The following is a 10,951-nucleotide window of genomic DNA, read 5'->3' as shown; positions in this document are numbered from 1 at the left end:
GTATTTAAGGTCAAGTTTCTTAATCATTCCCCTAACCCATTGATTGCGATCTCAATGAGTTCCCCCCTTTACACCATTAATTAATCATGGCTATGAATATGATCCAGTTCATTTCCTCTGTTTTCCTTTTTCTGCCACCTCAGCACCCCACAACTCCTTAAAATTCCAAAACCAACCCTTACTCTTCTCTACGCCCAGTGCGCATTACGCACATCACTCACTCACTCACTCGTGGACAATGGACATTATCGGCCACATGAACCACACGTGCCAAATACAAACTCATACAGTGGCGGAGAAAATGAACAAAGGGTCCCTTATGTTTGAGTTACGTTTAGGATAGTCCCTTAAACATATTCATAAGTATTTTTTTTGGTAATTAAAGAGCTTTATTTACTAAGGGAAAATATGTACAAGAATTCTTAAGCATTTTTAATTCTTCAAGTTTGTAAAAAATAATGCTTTTGGTATGCCTCGAACATCTAACAAGTTAGCTGTTATATTTAATCTAAAAAATGAAAAAAAGATTAAACCAAAAATACAAAGAGAATCCGGTCAATTCCCATACACTGCAATACCAAAAATTGCATTAGGCACTAGAAATAGATAAAAAAATTGCATAAACTATGCCAAACACTAAAAATGTACCAAAAATAGCAAAATTGTACCTCCAAATGTAAGTATCCATTAAATTATTTATTTTACAGTTTTGTTAAGTTTAATAACCATAGTTTGTTAAAATATTTAACGAAGACCAAACTTAAGAACCAATGCTGTTCAAAAATATATTTAATGGACTATATTATCCTACCCAAAAATATAAGACATTTTTCTCTACAGTGGCGCAATATACGCGCAGCGTATAATAGCGGAAACCAACACAAAAAATTTGAAAAATTTGAAACTTTTATCTCTCTAAAAAAACAAAAGTCTTCTCTCCTTCACAGCTCTTCCAGCTTGGAACCTGAGGGTTTCCATTTTTAGGGTTTCCAAAATACCCCCAAAATTTTCCAGATAAAATTTTCTTGGAAAATTTGATGTGGGTATGATAGAATTTACATTTTCTAAGGTCAAAGTTTCGATCTTTAAGAAATAACATTAGTGTTTCCCTGAAAATTGCAAAAACAAAAAACAAAGCCGGATATTTGAAGTGCTGGGGAGGAAAAATGCCGGGGCATAAGTCAAAATCAGAGAAGAGTGAAGCAGAAAAGACACTAAGGAGGGACCCTTATGAGGTATTAGGTGTCTCAAGGAATTCTACAGATCAAGAAATTAAAAGTGCTTACAGGAAATTAGCTTTGAAGTATGTCTAATCTTTGAACCCTTTTAATTCTTGTTGATTTTGAATTCAAAGTTTTGACCTTTTTATGTTTTTTTCTTTGTTTTCAGTGCATTTCTTTTGGTTTTGGCATTGTAGAGCTGTTTTATTGAAACCCAATTTGGGTTCTATCAGAAATTTAATTTTTGTCTTTTCTATTTTGGGGTGAAAGATTTTAAATTTTGTGATGGGTAGTACTGTTATTACCAAGGTGATAATGAAAATTACTTAGCTTGAGAATGGTAGTTCTGTAGGCTTAGTTATATAGAAAAGGGCAGCCCGGTGCACTAAACTCGCGCTATGCGCAGGGTACGGAAAAGAGCCGTCTATTGTACGCAGCCTTATCTTGCATTTCTGCAAGAGACTGTTTCCCAGGCAGCAACTTTACCAGTTACGCCAAGACTCTCCTTGGTTATATAGAAATGTTAGCAATAATTGTTAAAATGCATAAACATTGAAGCTGTGTTGTTTCTGTGGATTTTTTTTTTCTAAAAGAAGAAAAGGAAGGAACATTTTGAAGAAGAGGGTGCATTGCTTACTATAAAGTGTGTTATTGTTGTCAGATCAGAGCTTTTTCCTTTATTTTTGTTTTTTCCCCTTGTGCATTTTCCTTTTGAAGGTTTCAACTTCTTATGAAACTTTAGTGGGAAGTATTTTCCGAGGTTTAGGTCTGCAACCAGTAGTCCAGCTAATTAACAAAATTGGGGGAAATAAATATCTTTACCTCAATATTAAATTTTAAGAGAAATAAATAACTGTCAAAATAAAGGATTGGTTTTTCCTGTTTTGAGAGAAGCAAGTAAGGGAGAAGTGGTTGTTTGAGCAGGATTCTGGAAGAGTTTAATCTTTTAGAATGAAAATGTTTATCGTTTTGGTTATTCTTGAGAATAAGTTTGATATTTAAGTTATAGGAAGGAAATTAGAATTTATAACTTCTTGTCTTCTTTACTTTGCTCTTTTTTCAGTCTTATCTTTCTCAATTCTCATCATTCTTCAGTCTAGTTTTGGAAAGTTAGCTTTGAGTTTGATATATCAAAGCTCAATAACAATTTGCAGGGCAACAATTACATAGTTGGTTCTGATGTCTGTGGAAATTATCAAACAGGAATGTTTTATAAAATCATTAGCAACCAATTTTAAAAATATTGCTCCCATGAGAAAGTCGTATTTAAGCAGTTCAGTAATCCGAGAAAGCTCTCAGCTCTTTTATATTTGTAGAATTTGGCTACATCATAGCATGTGATTTTAAGATGCAAATATTATCCCTCGGGTCTGATGCAGATTATGTTGTTTTTGTTGCTGCCTTCTCAAAATACAGGTATCATCCTGACAAGAATGGAAATGATCCTAAAGCAGCGGACATGTTCAAGGAGGTCACCTTTTCATATAACATTTTATCTGATCCAGATAAAAGACGTCAATATGACTCAGCTGGTTTTGAGGTGAGTTTTTTCCCTCACTGTAGTCTGTAAGACGAGAAGTTAATTTAGTTATACTTTTCCTAAGCATATGATACCTTCTGGTTGATAATTTAGTTTCTATTAGAATGTTGTAGCGCTCTTTATCCTAGATCGCTATCTTTAATAGATTAAGAGTTATGTGTAGACTTCCACTTGTGCATTCCTCATAGAGAAATGAAAATGTTGATGCTCTACCTAATATAAGTATTATTTAAACAGGCTGTTGAGTCAGAAAGCCAAGAATTGGAGCTTGATCTTTCAAGTTTGGGAACTGTAAACACTATGTTTGCTGCACTTTTTAGGTCAGTCCGTGTCGCGTGCAAATTTTTATGTTTCTTTTCAGTGAATTCATACTTCTGCTTGTGACATCTGTGCTGCATGATAATGAATTTTCACTTTATTTGCATTATGAGCAGTAAGCTTGGTGTACCAATAAAAACCACAGTCTCCGCAACTGTTCTAGAGGAAGCCTTAAATGGTTCGGTACCTATACAACCACTTCCACTTGGGCAGCCTTTGTGTAAAAAGGTATCAATCTATAAATCCAATGTCATTCACACTTGTTAAAACTTGGTTACTGCAGAAGTTCTTATCTTCTTCTTAACAGGTAGAAAAACAATCTGCTCACTTCTACTCTGTTAACATAACAGAAAAGGAAGCGAAGGGGGGCCTTGTCTGCCGAGTTTATTCACGAGAAAAAAGCAAATTCAAGGTCTGTCCAATCTAAAGCCAAATATCCGTAGGATTACTTTATTGTATATATTTGGTCAACTGAATGCTTGCTACATGGAAACAGATTTCTAGGAAACTAAATTTCAAGATTTTCTTGCTACTAGAATTGCGGTAAATTGCTAATAGAGTACTGCTACATTTGCTGTTGCTTTGACAAACTTTTAATTGACAGATATTGTCACCTAGCGATGCTTAGCTGAGTTAGAGACTTAATAATGTGTCTCTAGAATATATTCAAATATTTCCATCATTAGATCGACTCTCTTTTGTTTTCGTGATAAATCATTCGATAGACATAACCTCTTGGAAGCTTTTTCTCATATCTCTTTCTCAGTTCTCACTTAGGTTTGATATACTCATCTCTGTTCCTGTCTGTATTATTCTATTGTATTAAGGTTTCTGTCTTGACAATGCTGTAGACCTTGGTAATTGGTACATTTATGTCTGTGATTGGTTGATCTTAAGTAATCCTAGAAATGTTCTATGGTGGCAGGCCCCTTGTTAAAATTTTAGGACCTTGTAGAATTGTATATCAGACATCAGTAGTAGATAGTAGATACCTCATCTATGAGGTTACACTAAACTATTTTTCTAGTTGTAAAATGTGGGCAGAGAAAGAGGAAAAGTCTAAGATAATTCTTCTTGAGGTTTACAAAAAGGGTAAAATTGTGTCACCATTTCTGATTTCTGCCCTGTCTGGAAGTTGATCCCAGGAAATTTTACTTGTCATAGAAAGTGCTCGCTAGTTGAATTGTGCGAATTGGGTATTCTTTTTTGGACCGAAAAAGACACTGATTTCTTGGACTAGCTTAAGTTAGGACAACCCAGCATCAGCAGATCTACGTTCCTCATTTGGGAGTATCATACTATGATTTCCGTCATAGATTTTACACTATAATTTTCTTTGGTTTAATTCCATCAACCAACCGACAAATTCTTTGAATCCATGCAGACTTCGTTAAAGACATGCTACAATACTAGTTGGGAATATGTTTTAGTCTTGTTAGAGTACTTCAAATATTATTATTACTATTATTTATGTATATATATATATATATATATATATATATATATATATATATATATATAAAACTTATTTTCACTTTTATTTTATTTGTATGATGATAACATGAGTTGAGCTTAAATAGAGAATTGAGGATTCGTATAGCTGACCCCAACTTGTTTGGGGTTGAGGCTTAGTAGTGGTTGTTTTTTAATTCAATCAACTCAATCTTTATCCTTGTGTTGATCTGTTTTGAGTTTGTCACAGTTTGGTTATTTGAATTGTTTGTGTGCAGCTATTGTACTTTGACCAAGAAGAAAATGGTGGACTGAGCCTTGCATTACAGGTTCCATTCTCTATCCATTCTTTTGGTTGCTCCGTATTGCAGTCAAGTAATCTAGATTATCACACTTCAAATTACTTGATATTTTAGGCTCGAACAGATAATGAGCTCCTTTTTTTTTTCTTCTTATAAATATATGGATATGAATATCTGTTTTCTGTTCAAATCAAGAAATTAATGTCTAGTCCTAAATGATGCACTATCTTTCTTTAGCAACAATAGTAAGTTTCTAAATTCACGTCTCTGCCACATATGCCGAGTTTATGTTATTTCGATTTTATTTAATGACAGAATAGCAGATGTGGGGCAATTCAAATGTGAAACTAGATTCGATTAGCGGCCTCACACTAAGTGATCTCGTTGTTCAAATACTACCCTTTTTCTGCATCCTTTTTTCATACCCTCTCATATAAGCTAGGCCATCTGCTCTCAGATTAATCACAATCATTGTTCAAATTGATTCTTATTTGGTTTATGATCCTGGTTAGTACTACATTAGTACAACAACAACAACAACAACGACCCAGTATAATCCCACAAGTGGGGTCTGGGGAGGGTAATATGTACGCAGACCTTACCCCTGCCCCGAAGGGTAGAGAACTACATTAGTATTGCTGTAAATTTATTGTGGCTTATTTGCAGGAAGATAGTTCAAAAACAGGTAAAGTCACATCTGCCGGCATGTATTTTCTTGGATTCCCAGTTTATCACATGGATCAAACCCAAAACTCGGTGAGTTTATATCTGTGCGTAATTTCAATTTTTAGTTGTTTCTCTAAAGTTTGTGCTCATATGTTCACATTCCTTTTTTTGCTTGAGCTAATGTATAGGTAACAGCTGCAAAGGATCCAGACTCAGCTTTTTTCAAGAAACTGGATGGATTTCAACCATGTGAGATAACTGAGCTAAAAGCTGGCACACATGTCTTTGCAGTTTATGGTATCTTTCCCATGCCGTCCTTAAAACTCTATTTAATTCAATGGAAATACAATACTCAATACTGAATGCTCCTTTCTGTTTTCTGGTTGACATTTGTAGGTGACAATTTTTTTAAAAGTGTGAGCTACACCATTGAAGCTGTTTGTGCTGAACCTTTTACTGAGGAAAAAGAGAATCTTAGAGCAATAGAAGCTCAACTTTTGTCAAAAAGGGTGGAACTTTCTAAGTTTGAAACAGAATATAGGGAGGTCTGAGCTCCTTCCAATATTCGCCAATCTCTTGCTCTATATTTATTTGATTTTACTGATTCCTTTCTGGGGTTTTGGCAGGTCTTAGCGCAATTTACTGAGATGACAAGTAGATATGCACAAGAAATGCAAGCTGTAAGTTCGATGCCTTGAGAACATCATGTGCAACTCTAATTTGGTCACCTATTTGAAGTGTTTTGATATTCCAAAGACAAAGTTAAATTATATTGTTTTAACCTCTTCGGTTATCAATATAGATCGATGAGCTTCTTAAGAACCGCAATGAAATTCATGCTTCCTATACAACTCTTCCTGCAATGAAGCGTAGTAGTAGCAATCGAAGTAAGAACAAAGGTGGTTCCAAGGAGGCCAGTGAAGATGGTCCAGTACGAGATAAGAAGGCTTCAAGAGACCGGTCAAAGAAGAAGAAGTGGTTCAACATTCCCTTGAAGGTTGACAAAAGGAAGCCTTGTTAAAATAGGGTGAGCATCTCTCTCTCTTTCTCTGGATTTTATAGATAACTGTCAGGTCAATGCCTTCTAGTGTCATGTCATGTCATATCCTTTCTTCCGCGATACACATTTACTTTTCTATTTTACTTGTAGTTTATAGAGAAACGTGGTAGCAGTTGGCGCCGAGGTGCACTTACTGTTTTGTCCAAGCAATGAACATGTTGCAGGACTTGAGAAATTGCCGGAGGGCGTAATTGCTGTACCTAGGCATCAGCTTTGCGCTGAAATACTGGTAGGTATTTATGAAATGGTGGTGTGACACGAGAAGCACTCAACAAATCCTATTGTAAAATTCTTTCCTCTTTATTCTTTTACCTTTTGATGTCCGTCCCCAACGCTCACGCATGTAAATTGCATTATTCAATCACAAGTCTTTCTTGAATGAGCTATGCTTGTGTCAGTTTTTAAGTGACAAAAGAGAGGACTGGGATAAAGAAAAAAGTTCGTTCTTTGTTAAATTCAGGCAAATAGCTAGGTGTAGAATTGACTAGTTCTTTTGTCTGAATAGTGGTCTGATATACTTGCTAATACAAAAAAAGTGAATAATACAAGATCATTGCTCTTCATGTTTTGTCAGAGATGCCTAATCAATTTTATGTTGTATGTGTCGCACCATGTTCAGCTGTTTTTTTTTAAATTTAATTTTTTATATGTAATGATGGTGTGCCGACCAGCTCGTGCGCAATATAATTATTTAACCGGGTACTTGTCATCTTTAACAAGCACATAACTAAGTAAGTCTGTCTATCGAGGCTTAGGCATATGAAAAAAATTACTTTTAACATTTTTGTCACTATTTTGCTCTTTGGTTTCAGATATTTCCGTAAGACTAGTCGGCTGATAATATTTACAGTAGATGTTTTGTACTATACAATACTGAATCAAATTGACCATGTGATGCTCTTCTTTGTTTGGTTGGATCTTTTTCATGATTTATTTGTCTTTTGGGTATTTCATTGGCACCCCCATCTGAATCCTATCAGAAATTTTGAGTGGGGTGGGGGGGGGGGTGGGGGGGTATTGCAAGTGAATTCATCGTCATAGCTTGACTAGCTTATTATTTCTGTCCCAATCAAATAATGCAAACATATTACAAAATAGGGTCTTTAGTAGTGATCGACAAAGATGACTAATTCTTTATTGAAGATCGACAAAATAGGATCTTGATGGGTGAGATTTCGAGGAAGAAAATTAGATGCCTAGTCCCAGTATGAGATGAGGGAAACATGATTTATGGTCATTTGTCAGTCGTTAAAGTGTCTATTTTATCTAACGAGCTGATTTAAGTCTATCGACTCATAGCAGTATGTGCCACTACCAGACCCCCAAAAAGAAAATAAATAAAGTATTTTTTCGAAGACCTAGAACACTAGCACTCTTTACAATCAGAAAATACGTTGAGCTTCAGGATATATTAAGGACGTCCATATCCGACCCAACTCATTAGTTTGCCACCCCTTTTTTTTTTTGGTTCAACAATCTACTCTTTAAAAAATTTGAAAAATGATACTGGATAGCTGCTCTCAAAATAATAACCGAAAAATATATATACACACCCACCCACCCACACATATGTATGTTATATACAAAAATGGTACAAATTTTATACACTTTTTGGTTATCGAATGTAAATAGATTCTGGCGCGGGCTAAAAGTGAAAAAAGCCCTTTAAAATTCACTGGCCCGATTAAGTCTAGGTTCATATTGTGTAGGGTTCATTTAACGGGAAAGTATTCCCTACTAAGAATTTTTCCAATCTCAGGGTTCAAACTTGAGATCTCTGGTTAAATGTGGAGGGATTACATATATTCCATTGAATTTCCTTGGCTGTGTGTCTATAAATTGACCAGGTTCATATTATTAAAAATAGTGGTGCAGTCGTTTAACCCTTTTCTGTTAAGTAGTTGCTTATGCGAGGCTAGTGGTCGTAGTAGTTATTTTTGTCTATTTCCATTTGCATATGGTTTTCTTGAGCTGATGTTACTTGTGAGATTCATACAATCATCTTTATAGACCCCAGTTTTAAAAAAGTAGATCAAAGATGCTGTTTCCGATAGACCCTCGTCTCAGAAAAGATACAAAGGTCAAGAGGATAAAAAAGGCTCAAGAAAAACAAAAAGTAGGGAACAACAAGCATCAATACCATCAAAGCAAAATGCTAGAGAAGAATAAATACAAAAAACTTCACGAAGCAAATAATTGAATTATCATATGAGGTCTTGATAGACAACAAATGTTGAATTATCATGAGGTCAAAACTGTTCACATTTGGACATGCATTCTAATACAAACACATAAATCTTATCCTATCAAGACCTCACCTAACATCTTCACCCAACATATCATGTTCAATGGAAAACTATAATCCAAAAGCACCTTCACACTAAAACATGCCATCGGATCCTAACTAGCAATTTTCTTGTTGGAATTCACTTGTAAATGATTGACAACATCACATCTGCGTCTCACCTCTCCCTTTTTCCCAGTTTTAACGTGATAAACGCTTACTTTCTCAATTGCATGAGCAAATGCTTTAAAAAATGCATCTTGATCCGTTGCATAAAGCTCCACAAAAGGTTTAGTCCTAGGATCTGAAACCATAGCTTGATCTGAAGCCAATAGCCCTAGACCCTTTTGCAAGTTTATGTAATACATGTTGTCGAACTTGCCAGGTGTCATCACGTCGTTGAAGGCCGCCATATCTTTCGAGTTATTCCCACATAGCTTTCGTAACGCTTGTGCAAATGTAGGATTCATAGAAGGATCAATTTCTGAAGTGTTGCTATATTTGAAGATTCTCTTGCTAAACTCTGAACAATGTGAGAAACCAATAGTATGTGCACCCACTAAAGCCACCATTTCTTGTATGTTTAGATTTTTCGATGCGAACATGTTGATTATTGTATCCATGGTCATGTTAGGCCTAGCAATATGGCCTTCAACATCTTTTGCGTATGATTCAAAGCTATCTTTACGGCCGAGACGAATATTGTAAAACGGACCTCCAACCATGGTGATTAAGTCTCGAGTTGCAACAGCTAAAACATCTGCACAAGAAACAATGCCGGGGCATTGGAGTTCTAGGGCAGTCTTCGCTCGTGCAATAAGGTCAAAGGCGTCCCCGGGGAGAGAGAGGTTTATATCCGTGTCGCGCTCAGCCGTGGCAAAGGAGTTTGAGGAAATAAGTAACGAGGCGTCGCATCCTCCCACCATGCAGTCGTGGAAGAAGAGGCGGAGGGTGCCGGCTGCGGTCGTGGGCGCGGCAAGTTGCTTGTCGACGACGATTTGCTGGATGATTTTTTCAAATTGAGGACATGATTTATTGTAGTAGTCAACATTGAGCTTGGATTCTGTTAGAGAAAATAAGGCTAGAGATGAGAAGAGGAAAGTTGAAAGAAGTGGTAATGCCATGACTTCTGAATTGAGAAAAAAATGGTGGTGAAAGAAGATAGAAATGAAAGAAGGCTTTTAGTATTGTGTACAATGACGTTTGGAATTTGAGATTGGCAATATTTTGCATGCAACAAACATAAATTAGAGGTCTCAAATTTGTTCAAGGGCCGTTGTTTACTCCTTTCCTTCTAGCTAGTCTTTGCGGCTCCACATATTGCATTGTATTAATGATAATTTATGTTTTATCCCGTACGGTATAAATATATACATAATAAGATCACTTAAAATCTAATTGCAGTAACTGTTTAATTATGTTAAAGTACGCTGAAGATTAAGTTATAGTAACCGAGATTGAAGGGTATGTCCACTGCCCACAATCCACATGCCTGAAATTTTTACATATTAGTATCTTTAGGGCGTTTTTAAATAGTATTCCTTGTGTTCTAATTTTTTTTTTCCAACTATTTCAAGAGGAAGTTCTATTAAACTTAGATAGCAATTTTCTCGAACAAGTTTTTAATATTTGGAAAAGAAACTAAATTTCATTTCTTGTGCGTGTATTGTCTATATTTTAAAATACTATCTTGTACCTTTCTGTGTGACATGACTACTACTTGGTAGTGAAATTGTCTTTCTATTTGACATTGATTTTCATTTTTTTATTTGTAGTTGTTTGTTGCGGAAGATCGTGGTTTAACTAGTACTAGTATACAATCACACACAAAGAAAATAAAAAAAGGAAAAACAACACAAGGATTTAATGAGGTTCGGCTAAGTCTAATTCTCGAGGCAGAAGTTGAGTGAATTTTTTCACTATGAATGAGAAGAATACATTGTACAAAGAGTCCACATCTAAAACTCCTATATATAGATCCTAAGTACTCTTAAACCTATAAGAGAAAGATTTTCTCAATCCTACAAGGATAATACACTTTTTTTTGGTCAAAACTATTAGAAAAATGAGTTTTTCCAAACCTATAGGTATTATGAGTTTTCTAAAAAT

General features: G+C 35.4%; 2 protein-coding genes across 2 annotated transcripts; one reads left to right on the top strand and one right to left on the bottom strand.

Moving 5' to 3' along the window:
- Positions 1 to 897: 897 nt before the first annotated feature.
- Positions 898 to 6,937, top strand: LOC104237275 (chaperone protein dnaJ 16). Its single transcript, XM_009791384.2, has 12 exons — positions 898 to 1,303; positions 2,637 to 2,760; positions 2,998 to 3,080; positions 3,195 to 3,306; positions 3,386 to 3,490; positions 4,809 to 4,859; positions 5,499 to 5,588; positions 5,687 to 5,795; positions 5,895 to 6,043; positions 6,125 to 6,178; positions 6,301 to 6,525; positions 6,649 to 6,937. Exons 1-11 carry the CDS (start codon positions 1,167 to 1,169, stop codon positions 6,517 to 6,519), a joined length of 1,233 nt encoding a protein of 410 aa, XP_009789686.1. The 5' UTR covers positions 898 to 1,166; the 3' UTR covers positions 6,520 to 6,525; positions 6,649 to 6,937.
- Positions 6,938 to 8,675: 1,738 nt separating this feature from the next.
- On the bottom strand, positions 8,676 to 10,195 carry LOC104237276 (peroxidase 6). The gene has a single exon (XM_009791385.2). The coding sequence runs from the start codon at positions 9,964 to 9,966 to the stop codon at positions 8,959 to 8,961; it is 1,008 nt and encodes a 335-aa protein (XP_009789687.1). The 5' UTR covers positions 9,967 to 10,195; the 3' UTR covers positions 8,676 to 8,958.
- Between the last annotated feature and the right edge of the window lie 756 nt (positions 10,196 to 10,951).

This window comes from Nicotiana sylvestris, chromosome 10 (assembly GCF_000393655.2).
Source record: "Nicotiana sylvestris chromosome 10, ASM39365v2, whole genome shotgun sequence".
NCBI classification, from domain to species: Eukaryota; Viridiplantae; Streptophyta; class Magnoliopsida; order Solanales; family Solanaceae; genus Nicotiana; species Nicotiana sylvestris.
This window is presented reverse-complemented; position numbering and strand designations above follow the sequence as displayed.